Genomic DNA, 23,405 nt, shown 5'->3' with positions numbered 1-23,405 from the left:
GTCCCTGCATCACCGGGACATGAACAATGTTGACCAAAGGAATGTGCCAAACAGTCCCAGCTGGCTGCCGTGTGCCAAATATACTGGGCGAGTACTCTCCTTCTCACTTCGAGCGGAGATTAAGGGGCTTCCTTTCTTACAGGAAAAATTATGGCACATGCTGCCATTATCACATTTCCCATTGATCGAACACGTTTCTCTTTGCTGCTTTCACTCTTAAAATGGGCTTCTTTGCAAAATCTGGCATTTCCAATGCCCCCTCCTCCCCACACACCCTCCACTCATCCCCGCTCAGTAGCTCTGGGAAATCCTCTGGAGAAACGTACTGTTCTAATGCATTGTTTGTGCATTTTCTAGATTTGGGTCTGGTCGCCATTCCTTGTAAGGAAACTTGTCTTTTCCTGCATTTGATCGCAGTTGGCAATTTATACTGATGGTGCTCTGAAACTCCCAAATCCGCAGGCAACCAGATCCTACAAGTCTGCTCAAGGTCCAGGGGGCCCTGGTGAATCTGTACGATCTGAAAGGATAGGTCTCTGCCTCTGTCCTACAGTCTGGTGGTCATCTCATTCGGGATTACATGCTGGTGTTGGCCTAATCACTTACATACTCCAGAAAGGAAATGATCTTTGTGTGGTTGTAGTAAGTGGTTAAAAAGCATTCACACATCCTTTTCCTTAAGCAGCAGCCCTAAGGGAGCAGTATGAACCTATCCTGTGATATCACTTACATTCCAAACTCAATTGGTTTTAATTGGGTTTAGGAATTAGGAGGAATTTATCTGGTTCTCTTGCCCCCTGAGGCTCTTCAGTTCCTATTAGCAGGGCTTATTAATTGTTCAAAGAAAACAGTGAATTTCCTGTATCTTAGTGTTGGAGAGCTGTAATTCAACATTCTTGGTGTTAATAACTTGTGAAATGATTCGCACAGTCCAGGTCTCTGATGCCAGGAGGACAAAGGTCCTCTGGAATCTTCCATCACAGAGACACAGTGGGAGATGCTATGTCCATTTGGCAAGGACTTGGGAAGAAAGCCAAGGAGGTCCACACACTGCATTTTACCACACACTCATCTCCTCGGGGCTTAAGGGATGTTATATGGGGTGCTGGCTTGGGGTCACCCCACGGAGAACTATCATGCCATGGCTCTGTGATTGATATTTGCTTTTTCCATGGCTCCGGGGAATGTGGGTTTTAGCCAGCTCCCCTGAGGGCCAGCGAAAGCCACAATGCACCCCCCAAGTTGGCTTTTTGGAAAATACACAAAGGACCTCTTGCCGCCAGCCCAGTATCAAATGGCAAAATTTCGTTTTTTGGGGACGTTGACATTTAAGATGGAAAAGGAATTCGGATTTCTAAATTAAAAAAAAAAATGTCAATGTGATTTCAAATTAAAATATGGTTGTAAATTCAGTCAGCCACACATCTAAATCGTCCCCCCCNAAATTTCGTTTTTTGGGGACGTTGACATTTAAGATGGAAAAGGAATTCGGATTTCTAAATTAAAAAAAAAAAGTCAATGTGATTTCAAATTAAAATATGGTTGTAAATTCAGTCAGCCACACATCTAAATCGTCCCCCCTGGAGGAAGATTAATCACTTCTCACAAGGGAATTCGTGTTCTCGCCTCAGAGTTTAGTTACGGCCCTATTCCTATTTCGGTCCCGCAGCTCCAGCTAATTTGGGTCAGCTGTGTGTATAAACATTTGCTTACGAAAGCTCAGAAAAAGATCCCGAGGAAAGAACAGGCTTCCTGCAGTCCCCTGCTCTAGACCTTAACTTCATGCCTCCAACAGGAGCCCAGGAAAAGGAGAACATGGGCCCTGAGGCCACTGAGGCATCAGTGAAGGGGACGGGCAGACTCCCCAGCACAGGCTGGGGGTGGGGGGACTGCTGCTGGCAGCAGCTTGGACAACAGAGGCAGGGCCATGCCTGCCTGCTCTCACAGGGTCACACCCTCCCAGGCTTGCAGGACAGAACCCAGCTCCTTCAGTATTCCAGATAAAGACGGAAATACAGAATCACAGGGCTGGTGTCCTGGGTTAGCATCAGGCACAGTTGTTCTCAATGTGTGGCCCCCGGACCAGTACCTTCAGCCTCACCTGGAAGCTTGTCAGAAATGCCAATGCTTGGGCCCCACCCAGACCCCCACGACCGGACCCTCCACAACCGGGTCCCGGGGATTTATGTTGGAACATGCCCTGCTTGCCAATCCTGATGCCCAGGTTTGAGAACCGCTGCTCTGCAGCCCTCCGGGGCCATGCGTCCTGATCTAGTGTCCTTCGGAACCCGGGAGTTCCAAAAGAGAGAAATGAATTTCTAGGACTGATTTTCAGCATTTCAAAGAGCCGAAGGAAAAAGGTCTGTGTGCCTGGAGAAAGGCTGATTAGGCTAACGGAACGGTCCCTTTTCCTTGTTGCTGCCTAGGATCGTAATGGCGTGTTTTGTGATGGCTGTCTCACCAAAATGCACGGGCTGGTCAGTGTAAATGCCATTAATTAATCAAAAACAGATATATGGATTCATAATTCGTGAATGTGGGGTTCTTTGGGTGGGGGGAGACAAGGCAATTTCCAACATAGGACCCGTGGCAGCATGGAGAATAATGGAAGTCGTCTTGGGTGACTAAAAGTTTGGGAACTAGCCATCTTGGCTCTGTCCTTGCTTTGTCTCCTCAAACACCTGTACAGCGGGCTCGCCATGGAAATCCAGAGTGCCTTGGCCTGTCTCTGAACTTGAGATGTTAGACAGAGGGAGGAGGCAGACAGATTAAAACCCTCGTGCCGTGTGCTGCTCAAACAGCCAACAGTTGTGCGCTTGGGTGCTGAGGAAGAAGCCAAGTCAGATGGATGCACAGAGAAGAGGAGGACAGACTTTGCATAGTCGACTTCTCGAAACTATCATGAAGCTGCATGTGGTGTGGGTAGAAGGGTGTGCCCGGTCATTCTTGGTGCTATTCAGGACAGGTACCACAGAGAACTCGGGGGTTTACCAAGGCTTTGCTGTGGCTGGGATTAGTCTGCAAAACAAATAAGGTGGCACCGTTCATAGACAGCTCATCGTAGCTTTCAATTCATTTACACTGATCAGATCATGGACCCAAGCTGCCCGGATGGTTCATTCTGGCCAGCGGCGGCTTTCTGGAAGTTTCCGTGGAGATGCCGCAGCCTGTCTGGGGCTCCGGTCTACTGCAGTTCTCTTGTTCCCTTATCCCAGGACCATAAGCTATCTGTTCCCGCCTCTCTGCCCTGGGTTCTTACAGATTAGCCCCACTTTACTAGCAGAGGGAGGAGAGGGAAAGAGGCAGTAGTTCCTTCCTTCACTCCCCCCAGAGACTCGCTCCGTGCACTTGTGTGATGCTGTCCAATATCGCTACTCGGAACAACCGAGCAGGGGTGATCTGGGGCCCCTTCCAGACGGCAAGCATCTGAAACAGAAGTCCCGTCTGACTCCTGTGGGTTCCCCAGGGCGTTCCTCGCAGCAGATGGTCAAAACACCACTGAACTGCTGTGATTATTCTTTGCACCTACTCTGGAGAGCCAACCATCCCTCTGCACCGTGGCTTCCCAAGGGGTTGGAATAAAGTGGTGTGGTTTTAGATCCACCCCCCCCCCGCCCCCAGGAGAGGGATGCCTAAGGAAAAGAATCGTAGTGGAGAAAAACCTGCATGAGAAATGGTGAACAGATCCTAGCCCCACAGGTCAACAGGGAAGGAGGTTGGCTCTGTCCCAAAGCCATGAGAAAACAGAGAACGTAGATGTCTTTTGCAGCCTTGACCCCACCAGGGAGGGGCAGGGAAGTGCTCCCTTTGATTCCCGGCTGGTGGTGGTAGACGATGAGATCTGAAATCTCCATTTAGAGATTCAGAGGTGGGATTCTGGAGACAAGTCCAAACAATAAATTCTTAAAGTAATATTTCTGAGCTCATTACAAGAGGGTATCTCACCGTGATTTCATGACTATTTAGATGATGTGAATTCTACAATGGTGTTATAAATGTGAAAACAATCCTAGAATCTGGCTGGGGCCCATGCTCCCAGTGTGAAAAAACTCTTTCTGCAATTGAAAGCTGTTCTAGGGCCTCTGTGCTGGCCTCAGAACTCTGCCCTTCTTGACTAAACTCAAGGAACAATGACTTTAGGTTCATTCAAAGCACCTGAAGGGGAAGAACCCCAGACCCATCATGGACAAAAGTGAGAAATAAGTAAATGCCGAAGAGAAATGATTAAGAGGGGTTATGAAGGAGAATTTGTCCCTGGTTGTGGTGGACTATTTGTTACTCATCAGTAATGTCAAAACCTGCAGGATACATGACCAAGAAGGAGGCAGGAGGTAAATTCAATCCATCTGGGCCAGTTCCGCTAGTCAACTGAAATTTACACATGGTTCGGCTCATCGGAATCAGGAGGGAGAGAAACCTTATACTGTCATCATCAATTTCATGTACAAGTGAAGCACGATCTGCTACAAGGCTAATACAGCAGAACGTCTCCTTCACTCTTGGTCACGGCTGGGCATAGACGATGACGGAAAACCTGACGCCATTTTGTTAAAACCACTGGGTTTTCCTTGGCATTTCCACCTACGTCTAGTTTTAATTTCCCCAGATTCCAACGGAATTTTTTGGCCACAAAATGCTTGAGGGAAACCTAAGGACGTGTTTTTAAAGTCCAAGTGATTCCTTTGGAATATTTGAGACAAGAGCTCTATGCGGGGACCAGTCCCACTGTAGGTCGTAGCCCCAGCTCTGCTACAACGGGAGTGGCAATGCCTTTGAGATTTAATCTAATGTAAAACTCAAGAGGAATTCTGCCAAAGGATAGCAGGTGTTTCTGTGGACTGGTTAAAAAACAGTGATGCTATGTAATAATAACATAGGGACAACAAATAGTTCGCTTGGCCATCAGCTTTCAATTGAGCCGATGTATATGATAAGCTTTAAAATCGGGGGGGGGATTGCAGTTATTTCAAATTTTATGGATAAAGTGAGATTGTATTCATAATTATGTAACATTTCCACCTTGAATTATACTTCTGTGTGTTTCCTATCATCTCTTCCCCTAAAATTTCGAGTCCATTCGAGGGACTGTCTCACTCGTTGTTGTCTCTACGGGGCCCAGCACGCTACCCTCCATATGGTCTGGTTCATAACAAAATTGGTTGAATTTGATTGAATCGATAGGACCCTGAGTCTGCTGGTCTGGTTTCCTTCTCCTGATCACATGAACCCTGAGGCCCTCTGCACTGCGTTTAGATGGCATGTTTAATCTCGGATGGGATTGACAAGTAACCATCTCTGCCCCCAACCTCTCTGCAGCTGAAAGCTCTGTCTTGGTCTAACTTCCTGAGAAGAGCTAAGGAGCTGAGGTCTGCGCAGGCTGGGCGTGCCTTGTGCTCCTGCAGCTTCCATATTTTTCCACAGCACAATCTACACCCTCAGGAAGCCTCATTGAGAGGAGCTGGCTGAAGACTAGGGAAAATGGATGACATTTAATTAACTTTTATCATTTTGCCGAATTAAAAAGAAAAAAATCATTTCATTCTCATAGGACTTTTTTTCCCCCAGTAAGTATCTGAATGGTTCAATGGACTAAGTTTGCAAAATTTCTGTCAAGCAGGATTTCGTTAATAGGTATCTTATTTGATTCTGGAAATCCTGGAGAACAAAATATCATATCTCCCCCTCCCTCAACCGTTCTCCACAAATGGACACTGAATTTACAAAACACACATAGAGGTGTTATTTTAAAATGTATCCTAGGGTTCATTCCTATCTTTCCTAGGTGTTTTTATGGATTCTCAGAGATTTAACTCCATAAACCTCAAAAAAAAAAAAAAAAAAAAAAGAAAAGAAAAGGGGGGAAAAAAAGAGTTTCTTCTCAGCCAAATGCCAGCTGCAAGACCCAGGTTCAGAGTATCTAGGCACACGAGTCAAGCTTTAGGTCAGGCTGTTTTGTGAACAGCTGGGCTGACTGAGGACTGAGTCTCTCTACTCCGTGTGCCTTTCCAGAATCGAAGAAAAGAAACCCCAGTGGGGATAGAATATTTTAATACTACCCAACTGGAGGGCTCCTCTTAGACTGGAGGGTGTGGGCACAGACTGTAGCCCCCTGAGAGGCTCCTGGGGGAGCTACACTCTTCCACTTGGTGAACAATTCTTCTAGATGATGCTTAATCAGGTCAGATTCTGCACGTGAGTAACAGTATTCCAAAAAAGACTGGTCTTGAGTGACAATGTACTTATCTGACCGGAAGTCGGCAGATCTTTGCTCTTGCCTGTGTTTTTAGCACCCGCACTAGTGGGCTGAGACGAAGCAGGCCACCCAGACGAGATCTTATGAGCTCTTATCTCCACTGTACATACTGCGTAGGCAGCCTTTAAATTGCACGCTGAGTGGTTCTGTAAGGACACCTGCTGTTTACCAGTTGGAGGGCTTAGCCAGGAACAAAGAGCTATTTTTGAATGATAAAGGAAAAGGCTTGAAACATTCTCAGTTCTGTTCTGACTCTGGGGCACCGACTATACTTAAAATTTTAGACCTTGGGTCACGGGGCTCCAATATTATTACTAACTGTAGGACATTTGATCCGGGCCAAACTGTCTGCTTGTTACATGCTGGACCCTGAAGTAATAGTCATGACGAATCTAGATTTCTGTAAGAGTCAGTATGGGTTTTGATTTCTAAATCTTTTTGGGGAAGAAAGTGAAAAAGTATGACCTAAAGGAGCTTGAACTGTGACTTCCTTTGTTCAGGGTTTCCTTCTTTCTGTTCCTATGGATAATCAAGTGTTTGACTTAATCACTAACTTGGTAGGAAATTTTAAATCTGCGTACTAAAAGATATGATAATCCTTCTTCTTTGACTCAAATTTTGGCCAGTAATTCGATATTATACCATTGATGCCAGAAAGTCATTGGTTCTCAGTGTTCCAGAAAGGAAGCACTTGACAATATTCAATTAATTGTGGACTCAAGTACCCCAAACAGAATGGAAACCGAGGAGGTAAGAGGATTGACATATGATTGATGATTCTGGAAAGAACAGGGATGACACCCTAAAAGTAAGAGAAGGGTGAGGAGTGCCCACAGGGAATTGTGTTTACTCTAAAAACAAACCCACCAGTCGGCATTTTAGCTACGACCTATGTCACGAAAGGGAAGACCTTGCAGGTGAGAAGATTCTGGGGCAAAGAATCCAAGGTCTGGGGTTCCTGTGGACATGGAGTCTACTAGGATCCTCGGGGAGACCCATCCATAGGCTTAGGCTCAATGACCTTGGACGTGCTTTCCAGCTCCCACATTGCATGGTCCCCTGGTAACAGACGGGTGAACAAGAGACTCAGCTACTCACGTGGTGTTATGCCTCGGTTAGCCAGCTGTTCCTGGGTCCTCCTCTGCTGAAGCCGTAACTGCAAAACTTAGAAAACAGAGTGTTAGTCTGTAAGTTGGGCTGCATAGGATTATAATTGTTTATTTTTACATTAGAATTTTTGCCCAGCCTTTCTCATTTTATTCTTATTTTTAAAAAATATTTTATTTATTTGTGTATCTATTTAGAGAGAGCGGGCACTCGCACAAGGCGGGGAGGGAGGGGCAGAGGGCAAAGGAGAAAGAATCTCAAGCAGGCTCCACACTCAATGTGGAGCCCGACGTGGGGCTTGATCTCAAGACCAGTGCGATCACGACTAGAGCTGAAATCAAGAGTTGGACGCTTGAGGGACTGAGCCATCCAGGCTCCCCTCATTTTATTTTTAGAACAGTCCTGAACTTTTGCGTGAAGTACGTTTGTATTTCTGCTGCAGACGTGGAGAAAGAAAAGAGCAGAGACCCTGAGGGGGCTGCAGGGATTTGCAGGAAGTCTGTGACAAGTTGGAACTGGAATGCTCCCCATCTCCCTATTATCCACTTTGTAGATAAACATCAGCCGATTCCGGTGGGAATTTGCCTGCACTTTCAAAAGGGAGAGAGAATGAAGAAAGCAATAGGCTTTGATGTCCCATGTGGCTTCAAATCTCATTTCTAGCCCCTTCAAAAGGTGGGTGACCCTGGGCCAGCTGCTTAACCTCTCCGACCCCTGGTTCCCTCATGTGTGAATGGGAACGATGACTGCCTTGAGGTGTTGCTATGAAGTTTGATAAACAATGCACGTAAGTCGCTTAGCAGAGTGAATGGCACAAAATAATTCATCAATAAGCAAGGGTGTTATGAGCATCTGGGACCCATTTGGAATTTCAAAGATGGACTATGGGAGTCAGGTTTTGCTTAGAAAAGTTAAAACATTGTAAATTGTTCGAACTTTATATTATAAAACTTTGTTGCTACCCATAGCACAAATAGATCATATATACCATATACACATGTAAATTGTTTTTAAAAACTGTATTTAAAATTATGAGTGTAGCATTCATGATTTTCTCCTATTCCCTCTCTACTCTCCCCCTAAAAATTCTTTGGACACTTAGCCTCTCCCTCATGGATATTCCATTTTCTCAAGGAGATTCTTCTTTTTTTTTTAATTAATTAGTTTATTAGAGAGAGAGGGTCAGAGAGCACACATCTGAGTTGGGGGAGGGGCAGAGGGAGAAGGAGAGAATCTCAAGCAGACTCCCCCCAGAGCGCTAAGCCCGATGCAGGGCTTGATCTCACAACCTGGAGACCATAACCTAATAAAGAGCTGGACGCTCAACCGACTGAGCCACCCAGGCATCCCTCTCAGGGAGATTCTAAGTTCACCCTCTTGGCTCTGACGTTTAAATTGCTCAGAATTAGGATAGAAGGAACAAACATTTGCAAAAAGACGGATTGGTCTAATCAACTTATACTGAAAAGAGAGAACAAGAGAACTGCCTTTAAAGAAGAGAGAATTAGAATGGAGAGAAGAGGAGCAAAAATAAGAAGGCTATGTGGGCTGACTTTCGAGTTGATTTAGGGTCTCAGAGTGAGGCATCAGAGCAAATGCAGTCACAATACTGAAAGAGTAATGGAGAAAGATAATTTTTTAAAATGCTGCCATGGTTTTCAATTGGACCCTCGTCAATCTTCTTTGAGAGGTCAATATTGTTGAATTGCTTTTAACTACTTCTGGTTGCTGGACTGTGCCTCACCATAGCCTCACTCTACTGTGAGTTAGGACTGGACAATAAAGAAGCCAAAACAAATGAAAATGATATGAGGGCTTGTTATTTAAGCCCTCCTTCAGAACAACCCTCCCACTAATAAAAGTTGTAATCTTTTGAACTCTGAACAAACTATGAGAAATGACTACCCGAGGATTCTGAAGGAAACAAAATCAGGCAGCTGGTAGAGGGGAGTTGAAACTTGGAGAAGTGACTTGCATGGGGTGCGTTTCCTATTTGGGAGAAACTGAGGGTGACCGGGAGTCATAAAGTGTCAAGTAAAACTCTAATACAAAACATTCCCCACTTTCTGTCCAGAGAAATCAGAACAAGGTGCCTGGACAACCACAGCTGAGCACCATAGATTGAGGAGGACCTCACGTAGGGGAGAGAGCTGGAGAAGGAAGGGATCACCAAACTATGCATATGAACCCTCACAAGTTTCAGGTTGACCCCTTAATGATGTTTCCATGGGGCAGACTCAAAGCGGCACAGCAAAGGTTTAAAATTAAACTGAGGGGCTCCTGGGTGGCACAGTCGTTAAGCGTCTGCCTTCGGCTCAGGGCGTGATCCGGCGTTCCGGGATCGAGTCCCACATCAGGCTCCTCCGCTAGGAGCCTGCTTCTTCCTCTCCCACTCCCCCTGCTTGTGTTCCCTCTCTTGGTGGCTGTCTATCTCTGTCAAATAAATAACTAAAATCTTAATAAAATAAAATTAAACTGAAATTTGAAACTCTGTGCACAAAGGCAAAAAAGGACTTAATGTTTGAATCCACCTGGATTGTGTGCTCAAACAAAACAAAAAACAAAACAAAACAAAACAAAACCAGCAGGATTGTAAAAGAATTCAGAGTTTATGTAACACAAGACAGAATGTCTAGGATACAATCCAAAATTACTGTACACACAAAGAACCAGGAAGAATCAGGAAAATGTGATCCATTTTAAACAGAAAAGACAATTAACTGATGCTAGCCTTGAGCTGTCCCAGATGTTGGAATTATCACACTAGTACTTTAAAGTAGTTATTTTCCTTCTTTTCCTCTTCTTCCTCTTCTTTTTTTTTAGAGGCCGGTGGGGCAGGGGTAAGGAAGAGAGAGAATCTTATGAAGGCTCCATACGAGGCTCGATCTCACAACCCTGAGATCATGATTTGAGCCAAAATCAAGAGTCAGATACTTAACCAACTGAGCTACCCAGGCGACCCTAAAGTAGTTATTTTCAACTATGTTCAATGAAGTAAAAGAAAACATGCTTGAAATAAATGGAATGATAGGAAATATCAGCAGCAAAATAGACACATAAAAAGAAGCCATAAAAAACTAAAACTTAATGGTAGAGTATCTGAAATAAAAAAAATCCATGAATGAGCTTAATAAAAGAATAAATATCAGGGGTGCCTGGGTGGCTCAATTGGTTGAGGGTCCAACTTGATCATGGTTCAGGTATTGATCTCATGGTTGTCAGTTTGAGCCCCATGTTGGGCTCCATGCTGGGCATGAAGCCTGCTTAAAAAATAAAAAAAAAAGAATAAATACTAGAGGGAATGACTCAGTAAAATCGAAGATAGATCAAAATTAAGAAGAGAGAGGAAAATGACAGAAAAAATGGACACACAGATAATAATGTCATGGACCTGTGCCACAATATGAAAAAGTCTAAATCAGCTAATTAGAGTCCTGGAAACAGAATGGAGAAATAAATAATAACCTCAAACTTCCAAATTTTGTGAAGGACATAAATTCACAGATTCCAAAAGGTCAACAAACCCCAAACCAGACATAGTCACAGAAAATCATACTCAGATACATCATCATCTAATGACTAACCCAAAGATAAAGAGAAAATCCCGAAAGTATCCAGGGAAAAACAACACATTATATAAAGGGAAACACTGATTCTCATCCAGAAAGTGTGGAAGCCAGAAGATAAAACAGAAGCAAAATGCAAAACACAAAACAAAAGTCAACACCAAATAAGAAATGTCCTCTAGATACGAAGATAAGATAAAGATGCGTTCAGGTAAAGAGAAAGTAAGATAATTTGTTGCCAGTAGATTTTACTATAAGAAATTCTTAAGGAAATCTTCAGGCTGAATGGAAATGAGAGCAGAAAGAAACCTGGATATTTGGGAATGACTAAAGAATATCAGAATTTGTAACTGTTTTGGTAAATATTAAAAATATTTTTCTTCTTAAGTTTTAAAAGAACGTATGTAACTGTTTAGAGAAAAATTATAATATTGTCTTGTGATGGTCCTAAGGCATGTAGATATAATAGAGATTACAACTACAACAGGAAAGGCCCTTTATGACTGCAAGATTTCGACACTTTACATGTAATGGTATAATATTAACTACAGGTAAACTGCAAAAGATTAATGAAGAGCAACTAATAAAAATACAAAGAGGAGGGGCACCTGGGTGGCTCAGTCAGATAAGTATCCGACTCTTGATCTCAGGGTTGTGAGTTCAAGCCCTGTGTTGGGATTGGAGCCTACTTCAAAAAAAAAAAAATACAAAGAGGAATAGCTTAAAAAACACCAATAAATTAAAATGGAATACAAAAAAATATCCAAACAATCCAAAAGAATGTGAAAAGTAGGGACTACTAAAACAAAAAGTAGAGGAATAAACAGAAAATAAACATTAAAATGGCAGAAGTCCAAGGACATTAATAATGACATTAAATTTTAGTGGTCTAAACCCTCAAATTAAAAGGCAAAGATTATCAGAAGGAATAAAAATTCAATATGCAATTATATGTTATCTATATATAGATACTTTATATATAAAGACTCAGGTTGGTGGAAAGACAATAGATGGGGAAAAACATAGCATGCAAACAATAAACATAAGAAATTGGCTCTACGATATCAGATAAAAGAGACTTCAAGCCAAAAAGTATTATCGGAGATAAAGAAGGGACATTTCATAATTATAAAAGGGACAGTTCATTTGAAGACCTGGCAATTATAAGTGGATAGGCATCTAATAAAATCCTCAAACAAATGAAACAAAAACTGACAGAATGAGAGGGATAAACAGACAATTTCAAAATCATAGTAGGAGATTTTATGATTCCTCTGTCAACATTTGATAGAACTAGATTTAAAAAAAAAATCACTGATGACATTGGGATTTGAATGATTATCAGCCATCTTGATTTAACTGATATTTATAGGGCACAGTGTTCAATAACTTAAAATTACCGTTCTTTAAAGGTTCATTTACTACATTCACCAACATATACTAGACCATAAAATAAGTTTCAATACACTTTTTTAAAAAAAGATTAAACTCCTATACAGTATGGTCTCTGATCACATTAGAATTAATCAGAAATCAAACGTAATATGCTATTTAGGAAACTATTTGGCAATACACTTCTAAATAATTTGTAGGTCAAAGAAGAAATCGCAAGGGAAATTAGAAACATTTTTAATTGACCGGTAATGCATATACAGTACTACGATTATGGGATACAGCTAACGCAGTGCTTAGAGGGAAACTTCAGACAAAATATAGATTTTTTTACATTGATTTATTTATTTGAGTGAGAGAGCGTGCAAAGGGGGGGAGGGGCAGAGGGAGAAGCAGGCTCCCTGCTCAGCAGGGGCTCAATCCCAGGACCCTGAGATCATGACCTGAGCTGAAATCAAGAGTCCATGACATTTAACCAACCGACTGAGCCACCCAGCGGCCCCAAGACAAGAGGGAAAATTTAAAATCAATGACCTAAGATTCTATCTAATAAGCTAAAAAAGAAGTATGCCCAAGGTGAGTAGACAGAAGAGAACAGCATTAGAGCAGAAGTCTTCAAAATAGAAAGCAGACAAGTAGCAGGGAAAATTCACTGAGCCAAGAGGTGGTTCTTTAAAAAGACCAACTAAATTGACAGATTCCTGCCTAGGCTGATCAAATAAAAAAAAAAGAGAGAATAAATTTTACCAATATCAAGAATAACTACAGACCTAACAGGATATTAAGGATTAAGAAGGATTTTAGGAGAAAATCATTAACAATTTTGTGCCAATATACTTGACAACATTTGGATAAAATAGAAAAGCTTTTTGAAATCTACAACTTCTTGAAATTAATACAAGAAGAAATATAAACCTGAATAGTGTTATATGACTAAGTAAGTGGCATTACGAACTTGTCCCCTTAAGAACTCCAGACCCAGATGACTTTACTGGTAAATTCAATCAAAACACTGTGATTGCAACGAGTTGTTTTCCACGTTCTCTGTCAAATGACCTCCATCTTCTACATGTCACATTGATAGGAAACAAGAATCCTCACTGATTTTGTATTTCAATACCGTAGATCTTAGTGCAGCAAATGGGGAAAATTTCGAGAGATATCCTGTGGTTGGAATCAGCCCTTCTGAAGGCTGTTTCGGTGCTCTGGATGTCAAGCTATTTTGACTTAGATTGAGCTGGATAAAGACAGTGGTGAGGGAAATGAGAGGGAAAAAAATGAAAAACATTTTGAACAAGAAGAGCTGGAAGAATTTGCTGATAAAAAGGAGGCGAGAAATATGTATTACTATCAAAGGGGCTTGTTAGTCTGGGATCTTTATGCTGTAAGATTTAAGAACTCTCTGATGTTATCAGTAACTATGTCTGCACTTACGTACTTTTTCTTGGGAGTGGGTCCATAGCACTTGCTGGATTCCCAAAGGGGGCCAAGGCCTCCAAAATTTAAGTCCCACTAATCCAGAAATGTGAAAATCCAGGGTTTTGAGAGCATGCATTAGAGTTAAGTTATAATGATGTTGACAAAGAAGTCTGGGGGAAAATGATTAGTTTAATTTTAAACAGTCTGAATTTTAGGAGTCCCAGTAAATTATAAACAATGTTCCTGATATGCAATTTGAAAAATGGAGCTAGAGAAAGGCTCAGAGGTCAGGGCTGATATGGGATGCTGTCTCCAAAGAAGTGGCCATGAAAACTTTTATCAGAATTCCTAAGACAGAGGGGTATGTTATCAGAGGAAAGGAAAGATAAAATGAAAATAGGAATAAAAATGACTTCACCAATCAAGAAAAACTAACATTAAAAGGAGCTGGTAAAGGACGTAATTAGTGTGGGTCATAATTAGTTTTGGGTATGGAATGTGGAGAAATCACTGTGCTATTTGACATTGCTCATTCCCATACTCACCCCTTTTTAATCATTCGCCGATTTTCATGTTAAAAAGATCAAAGGCAAAATTCATCACATTCCTTCAACCTTTCATTAAGTATCTGATGGCCCGCTATGAGAGAGACATTGCTTGTTATCAGCATAACTGGTAACTAGGACAGGTGGTTACCACTCTCAAAGCCATAACTTCCTACCTGGTGAGATAAACACAATTTTCCCTGAATGCCCCTTTTTGGTTTTTTCCTACTTTATTTTGCCTTCTCTAAGTACCATTCTTCCTTTGGAATAAAATTTTTCCCCAAAGAAGAAGCTGGTCTTCGGAGCTTTGTGAAGTCCCTGAAATTGTATGCAACGTGCATGTATATGCCTGTTTTTGTGGACTGGCCTGTGACTTCTTTCAGATTTTAGGAAGTCTCTGGGATGTCCAGAAGTTAAGCACCATCAATTCTGATCTAGACTAGATCATCTCACATCTTTTCTAGCAGGTTCTCTTCTTACAGGGCACCTTGCACATCTTATCAGACTAATTTCCCTGAAACTCTATTTTTGTATGATTACTCTGCGCGGTATCCTTCAGTGGCTCCTGATTCTGGCGTCTGAGATCTTCTCTACAAGCACTATTCCCCACACAAACTCTCCAAACTCTCTCCTCCAGTTTTGTCTGTTTCCGCCTGAGCACAACACCTAACCAAATGCGTTTCCACATCTTGCCTTTGATTATGATATCCCCACAGGTGGAATCTGGTGTATGGTTTGAGGCTAGCCTATAATTTAAATTTATTCCAAAGAGTTGGCAAACTATATATATCTGAAACTTTAATTAAAGACTTTCCCTTTGTCCACTGATTTGTAATATCATCTTTGTCATTTACTAAAGTGCTAATAATATCAGCTACGATCTGTTTCTAGGTGCTAAATTCTAATTTGTACTAACTTATGCTTTCTATCCTTTTCTCTTTTTTAGCAGCAAAAGTAGTACGTGGTTCCTAATTCCTAGAATTAACAGAATGATAGCTTTAAAAATCCATACCTGCCCTGGAAAAGACAAAGGGGATTCCTCAGTGGATTGAAATTTTAAATAATCTTTAGGAGATGAACAGAATATGGGATTGGATTAGAACAGTGCATTGTAAGACATATGGAAGTGAGTGACAGAAGGCTTTGCCAAGCATCCTCCTTGCCCAGGAGCGCAAGGGGGTATAAAGCTCCCTCTCACAGGGCTGTTCGATAGGGTACACAAGGAAAAGGTCAGTCCCTACCATGTCCTGTACTCCTCCCCACACTGGACCAGGCATTGGTAACGGGATGGGACCATCAGTCTCTAGGTAGGAGCAGCAAATAAGGCACCTGGGGAGACACAGGGGTGGACTCTGGATTGTTGGCAATACCCAAGAGGGTCAATAACACTTCGTTGCCTGAAACCAGCTACCGGTCATTCTGTGCTTCTCCCCCAGTCCCTCAAATCAGATCAAAGCACATGTGTCAGCAACGTATGCTTCCCTACCAGGCTGTGTTCACCGGTGCATCGCGCAGTCTAACAACTTTCCAGAAAGGGCACAAGGTGAGGGTAGGATTAAGAATCACCTAACCTGGGAGGAATGTCAGCACTACAAAAGACTCTAAACATATAACAAAATAACATATACTTAAGGTGACAGTGTGAACAATTGAAAACAAACCTGTCTCAGGGAAAGACATGAGAATCTTCCTTAATTAGACATAAAAGTGGTGTCTGGGGGACTCAGATGGTTAAGCATCTGCCTTTGGTTCAAGTCATGATCTCCAGGTCCTGGGGTCGAGCCCCCATATCCGGCTCCCAACTTAGTGGGGAGTCTGCTTCTCCCTCTCCCCCTGCTGGTGCTCTCTCTCTCTCTCTCAAATGAATAAATAAAATCTTTAAAATAAAATAAAACAAACTGGGGGAGCGGCGGGAAAAATAATCACCACCTCACACCCATTCGGATGGCTACAATTAAAGAAAGAAAGAAAAGAAAGAAAAGAAAGAAAGAAAGAAAGAAAGAAAGAAGGAAGGAAGGAAGGAAGGAAGGAAGGAAGGAAGGAAGGAAGGAGAGTTGGCAAGGCCGTGGAGAACCTGGAATCCTTGTGCGCTGCTGGTAGGAATATAAAATGGTGCAACCCCTATGGAAAACAATATGGCAGCTCCTCCAAAAATTCAAAATAGAATTACCATATGATCCAGCAACCCTGGTTCTGAGTACGTACTCCAAAGGAGCAAAAGCAGGAACCAGAAGAGGTGCCTGGACACTCACGTTCACAGCAGCATTATTCACGATAAGCAAAGAGTGGACGTGACCCAAGCATCCATCCACAGATGAATGGACAGTGTGTTGTATACGCATATACTAGAGTATGAGTCAGCCTTCGAAAGGGCGGACGTTCTGGCACCTGCTACAGTACGGATGGAACTTGAGGACATTATGCTGAGAGAAACAAGCCAGTCATGCAAAGACAGATACTGTGTGAAGTACCCAGAGTTGTCAAATCCACAAAGGCAGAACACAGAATGGTGATTTCCAGGTGATGGTGTGGGGGAAAGGAAGACGCTGGAAATGACTGGGCGATAGGGACGGAGTTTCAGTTTTGCAAGATAAAGAGAGTTCTGGAGACGGATGGTGGTGATGGTTGCACGACAATGTCAATATGCCTAATGTCACTGAACTGGACACTTAAAAACATTTAAGATGGTACCTTTTATATTGTGGGTGTTTTACAAGCGCGAAATTAAATTACATAAATAAAGCAAATGTTGAACGAGGATATAGGCCATCAAGATAAACTCAAACGGGTGGCGGAATATTGGAACGAGTATAGTTAAACATGAATTACTAAGCAAGGAGACGAGCTGAACGGTTTTCTTAGAACATAATACAAAGTGATAAAAGACTGGAAAGCAAAATCAATATGTACTCCATGTGGACACAATGCAAAATAGAGAAAAAGTTTCCGGGAAAAAATACTACTTACTCTTGAACTAGAGCTAACTATTATCCATGTCTGATTCATGTCCTCGAGGTCCTTTCTCCTACATGTTTATGTGAGATCACATTATAAATCCTTCCTTCCTTAACTGATTTTTATTAGTAACACATCACAGGTATGTTTCCATATCACTTAATACCCTTCCAAAGAGACTATTTTGGTAGCTGCATCTTCCATTTTTTGGTTATTCTGTATGTTATTGAACCGAATGCCTACTGTTAAATATTTACTTTGTTTCTAGTATTTTGTAACAGTGGACACCCTGTAGTCAATTTAGAGCCATAGCTTCAATATGACTTTAGGATACACTCCTAGAAGTCAATTGTTTGGGTTCCGGACGTGTCAAATTTGAAAGTTTGTGGTCCTTAAGTCAAACAGCTCTCCTGAAGGTTGTTCTGATTTTCTTCTCACTAGTGAAAGGTGGCAGGTTGCCCTCGGCCCGTTGCCTGGCCGCTCTTATCACCCTGTAATCCGGCTCTCCACCGAAGCTGGAGGCCTGGCTGCCAGGTCAGCGCTCCAAGCCTACAGAGGACAGCCAGAGGGCCAAGGCCAGGAGGGCTCTGGCAGTGGAACTAACTCGTCCCTGGGTGGCTTCTTCTCCAGGTTTGGCAGAGCTCTGATGCTGGAGGTGGGAGCTGAAAGACCACCTCCATTTGTGTGGCTGCTCCCAGCTGCATGTCAGGGAGTCCTGACCCTTTGGACAAAAACTTTGTGCTTGGTGAAGCAGGCTTTCCCTGTGGGCACAGCTGCCCTCAGCCAGCACTGGCCTCCTTCCTGAACTGCCTCTGTGTGCTTCCCTGGGCGGTCCCTCCCTCCCTGCTTTCAAGCTGGCTGGAGCCTTTCGTGTCCCCAGAGCTCTTGGCAAACCTCCACCAATCCACCGTAGCTAAAAATACTCTAAGCAGAGGGTTGCTTTTTGGCCCGAGCCTCCCCCACCCCCAACTCCCACTTCTAACCACCTACAAGTTACAGGTGTTCATCAAGTCCTCTCTTCAGTTCCTTGGAGGCCATATGGTTCTCTTTGATGGGTGAAGGGAAGGAAGTTCTTGATGTCTTTGTCACCTCAGTACGTTCTCTTACGGTTCTGGCATTTGGGTGTCAATCTTTCGTAACTTTCACAACCAAAGCAATTTTTTTTTTTTTTTGCATTCTTTTGGCCCTTGTCAGAATTGGGAGTCATATATTTGCACTCAAGTTCCTTCTTTCCTGAGAAGTCCTGGACTCTCGATTCTGATTTCCTCACCTCTCTGGCTATTCTTGTCCCCAGGACTATACTGTTTAAGTTATTGTAGACTTAATGCTAGACTTTCAGGTCTGGTACAAAGAACCTTCTATTATACTTTTTAAATAAATATTTTGTGACTATCCTAACTTGTCTTTCCTCCCCCAAATAAACTTCAGGACCAGAGTTCTACCACCACCCCAAATACCTACCTCCCCAAAAGAAAATAGATTCTTTTACTATTTTGTAAAGTGTGAACACCATCCAGTTAGAGCAACAGCCTCCTGTCTGATGATGATTAAAGAATACATAGAAAATTCTGGATCAAGTGTAGCACAGGCCCAGGAATAGTTGCCTATATGCAGCTGGGACCGGGCACCTGATTTAAGAATGGGAGCTAGAATATCTTTACACACCATCAGGTTGCAACCAGAACATGNAGAAAGAAAGAAAGAAAGAAAGAAAGAAGGAAGGAAGGAAGGAAGGAAGGAAGGAAGGAAGGAAGGAAGGAGAGTTGGCAAGGCCGTGGAGAACCTGGAATCCTTGTGCGCTGCTGGTAGGAATATAAAATGGTGCAACCCCTATGGAAAACAATATGGCAGCTCCTCCAAAAATTCAAAATAGAATTACCATATGATCCAGCAACCCTGGTTCTGAGTACGTACTCCAAAGGAGCAAAAGCAGGAACCAGAAGAGGTGCCTGGACACTCACGTTCACAGCAGCATTATTCACGATAAGCAAAGAGTGGACGTGACCCAAGCATCCATCCACAGATGAATGGACAGTGTGTTGTATACGCATATACTAGAGTATGAGTCAGCCTTCGAAAGGGCGGACGTTCTGGCACCTGCTACAGTACGGATGGAACTTGAGGACATTATGCTGAGAGAAACAAGCCAGTCATGCAAAGACAGATACTGTGTGAAGTACCCAGAGTTGTCAAATCCACAAAGGCAGAACACAGAATGGTGATTTCCAGGTGATGGTGTGGGGGAAAGGAAGACACTGGAAATGACTGGGCGATAGGGATGGAGTTTCAGTTTTGCAAGATAAAGAGAGTTCTGGAGACGGATGGTGGTGATGGTTGCACGACAATGTCAATATGCCTAATGTCACTGAACTGGACACGTAAAAACGCTTAAGATGGTACCTTTTATATTGTGGGTGTTTTACAAGCACGAAATTAAATTACATAAATAAAGCAAATGTTGAACGAGGATATAGGCCATCAAGATAAACTCAAACCGGTGGCGGAATATTGGAACGAGTATAGTTAAACATGAATTACTAAGCAAGGAGACGAGCTGAACGGTTTCCTTAGAACATAATACAAAGTGATAAAAGACTGGAAAGCAAAATCAGTATGTACTCCATGTGGACACAATGCAAAATAGAGAAAAAGTTTCTGGGAAAAAAATAATACTTATTCTTGAACTAGAGCTAACTATTATCCATGTCTGATTCATGTCCTCGAGGTCCTTTCTCCTACATGTTTATGTGAGATCACATTATAAATCCTTCCTTCCTTAACTGATTTTTATTAGTAACACATCACAGGTATGTTTCCATATCACTTAATACCCTTCCAAAGAGACTATTCTGGTAGTTGCATCTTCCATTTTTTGGTTATTCTGTACGTTATTGAACCGAATGCCTACTGTTAAATATTTACTTTGTTTCTAGTATTTTGTAACAGTGGACACCCTGTAGTCAATTTAGAGCCATAGCTTCAATATGACTTTAGGATACACTCCTAGAAGTGAATTGTTTGGGTTCCGGACGTGTCAAATTTGAAAGTTTGTGGTCCGTAAGTCAAACAGCTCTCCTGAAGGTTGTTCTGATTTTCTTCTCACTAGTGAAAGGTGGCAGGTTGCCCTCGGCCCGTTGCCTGGCCGCTCTTATCACCCTGTAATCCGGCTCTCCACCGAAGCTGGAGGCCTGGCTGCCAGGTCAGCGCTCCAAGCCTACAGAGGACAGCCAGAGGGCCAAGGCCAGGAGGGCTCTGGCAGTGGAACTAACTCGTCCCTGGGTGGCTTCTTCTCCAGGTTTGGCAGAGCTCTGATGCTGGAGGTGGGAGCTGAAAGACCACCTCCATTTGTGTGGCTGCTCCCAGCTGCATGTCAGGGAGTCCTGACCCTTTGGACAAAAACTTTGTGCTTGGTGAAGCAGGCTTTCCCTGTGGGCACAGCTGCCCTCAGCCAGCACTGGCCTCCTTCCTGAACTGCCTCTGTGTGCTTCCCTGGGCGGTCCCTCCCTCCCTGCTTTCAAGCTGGCTGGAGCCTTTCGTGTCCCCAGAGCTCTTGGCAAACCTCCACCAATCCACCGTAGCTAAAAATACTCTAAGCAGAGGGTTGCTTTTTGGCCCGAGCCTCCCCCACCCCCAACTCCCACTTCTAACCACCTACAAGTTACAGGTGTTCATCAAGTCCTCTCTTCAGTTCCTTGGAGGCCATATGGTTCTCTTTGATGGGTGAAGGGAAGGAAGTTCTTGATGTCTTTGTCACCTCAGTACGTTCTCTTACGGTTCTGGCATTTGGGTGTCAATCTTTCGTAACTTTCACAACCAAAGCAATTTTTTTTTTTTTTTGCATTCTTTTGGCCCTTGTCAGAATTGGGAGTCATATATTTGCACTCAAGTTCCTTCTTTCCTGAGAAGTCCTGGACTCTCGATTCTGATTTCCTCACCTCTCTGGCTATTCTTGTCCCCAGGACTATACTGTTTAAGTTATTGTAGACTTAATGCTAGACTTTCAGGTCTGGTACAAAGAACCTTCTATTATACTTTTTAAATAAATATTTTGTGACTATCCTAACTTGTCTTTCCTCCCCCAAATAAACTTCAGGACCAGAGTTCTACCACCACCCCAAATACCTACCTCCCCAAAAGAAAATAGATTCTTTTACTATTTTGTAAAGTGTGAACACCATCCAGTTAGAGCAACAGCCTCCTGTCTGATGATGATTAAAGAATACATAGAAAATTCTGGATCAAGTGTAGCACAGGCCCAGGAATAGTTGCCTATATGCAGCTGGGACCGGGCACCTGATTTAAGAATGGGAGCTAGAATATCTTTACACACCATCAGGTTGCAACCAGAACATGTCACTCACCTGTGCCCAGGACAGGAAGATGATGGAGCCAGGGAGTTGGGAATGGAACACAGAGACCTAACTCTGACTCCACCATGCCGTGTGACCTTAGACAAGTCACTGTAGCCTTCTCCTCTGTAGACAGCAATATTCCTATCACTAATACATCGTGAGAACCAATCGCACAGGGTTGTTGGGGTGGAGGTAGTGAGTTAACCACTTCCTAAACCATACAAAGCTGTCAGATGCCTTTCTGGGTTAAGTTGATGATGGCAACTTCCGGAGAAAGCCCACCTGTTTGGTTCTGGTTACAGAATCTGGAGGAGAACGGGGAACCGTTTTCAGTGGGAACAATGACATGTAACTTTAAAAAGTCATGCAGCCTAAACGATGGCCAGACCAGGGCTCCAGGTGGTGCAAATCAGGAAAGAGGAATCTGGAGGAATCTTGTACAGAGGGCACTGAAGATATAAGGGATTCTGTCTTTCGCCGAGCGAGGTGGGAATGGCAGGAGTGAACAGAAGAAATGGAGTCCTTAACTCCTCACAGATCAGTTCTGGCATTGCGGGACTAGAAAGGGCCAGTGTCTGGAACGGAAGCTTTTCTAGAAATCACCTCATCGAAACCTCCTGCTGATCCTATAGGACTACAAATTATTATCTCCTGTTGCAGCTCATAAGGCCCAGAGGGCACCAATAACTCCTCCAAAGCCATAAAGTTATGAAGTGAGGGAAGCACATTTCACACCCGTGACTTTGGACTCAGGGGTACAAATTCCAAAGGGACCCATGCTCTACCTTATGTTTTAATGTATTTCCCCTATTTGGGGGGGTTCCTTCCAAATGAAGAAGCAGGAGCCCCTGTAACATGAGGCATACACCTCATGCTACCTGCCACCTAGGTAGCTCAACATAAGGAACCCTCTGCACAGCAGCACAGCCCGAAGTGTCTCCATAGCAACAGTCATGTAGGGCATCATTGTCTCTCTGGAGCCAACAGGAAGCTGGGTGACTATCCTACCGGACACAGGGGATGGGCCCCCCGAGGCTCTGGTTAGGATGAGGCTCCTGAATGATCCCAAGATCTGACGGCATCACACGGAGCTGTTGCCATGGTTTTGGTGAGAAGTATTGCTTTTCTGAGGATTGCAAAACACTTCATGTTCCAACCCCATGCTCGTTCATTCCTGACAGAGTGGAAAATGTGTCTCCTTGCCTGAAATGTTCCTCTTGAGTCCAGCCCAAAGATGACATTTTTAGGAAAGTTTGAGAAGAATCCTGTGGCTGTTACTGAGTCACGATAGAGTGGAAATGGATCTTTTCTATTTAAAGAGTTTTGTGCTACTGTTTGAAAATGTCATATTGCTAGGGAACGGTGGAAATAGAAAACTTTCCATTTGCCATCAACAAAGAAAGATCGTTACTGAATGAGAAACAATGGAGTTGAGGAGAAGTTTTCTTACCTGTCTGACTGAAGTAATAGGTTGCTGGCAATAGAATTTAAGAACATGAGTCTAAATAAGCTTGGTGTTCTAGAAAGGGACCATTCATCTGAAATCTAGCACATTCAATTCTAGACCCCATTCTGCTACTACACAGTAGTTACTCTAGAAAGGTCCCAGAATCTCTCTGGATCTCAGTGTCAATATAAGTCCCTGATTAGGAGAAGAGTCTAGAATTGATCTAAAGAAGACACTAGATTGATCCCAATTTCCCCAATTTCCCTGATATTAAGAGTCACTTAGAGGGGCGCCTGGGTAGCGCAGTCATTAAGCGTCTACCTTCGGCTCAGGGCGTGATCCTGGCGTTCCGGGATCGAGCCCCACATC

The 23,405-nt window shown here is 43.2% G+C and overlaps 1 protein-coding gene across 6 annotated transcripts in view; it reads right to left on the bottom strand.

The window, feature by feature from the left end:
- MYOCD (myocardin) overlaps positions 1 to 23,405 on the bottom strand; it is a 132,187-nt gene that overhangs the window by 57,695 nt on the left and 51,087 nt on the right. For 3 of the 6 annotated variants that reach the window (XM_034646966.1, XM_019808625.2, XM_019808626.2), the window contains exons 2-3: positions 7,352 to 7,417; positions 2,874 to 3,018 (exon numbers count right to left, since the gene is read on the bottom strand). In XM_034646966.1, coding sequence (XP_034502857.1) covers positions 2,874 to 2,913 — 40 coding nt within the window. In that variant the 5' untranslated portion in view covers positions 2,914 to 3,018; positions 7,352 to 7,417. The remainder of the gene's footprint in view (positions 1 to 2,873; positions 3,019 to 7,351; positions 7,418 to 23,405) is intronic. The other 3 variants (XM_034646967.1, XM_019808627.2, XM_019808624.2) reach the window with 2 other exon arrangements.

Source organism: Ailuropoda melanoleuca, chromosome 17 (genome assembly GCF_002007445.2).
Source record: "Ailuropoda melanoleuca isolate Jingjing chromosome 17, ASM200744v2, whole genome shotgun sequence".
NCBI classification, from domain to species: Eukaryota; Metazoa; Chordata; class Mammalia; order Carnivora; family Ursidae; genus Ailuropoda; species Ailuropoda melanoleuca.
Note: the sequence above shows the minus strand (reverse complement) of the source record. Positions and strands in the feature narration are given on the sequence as shown.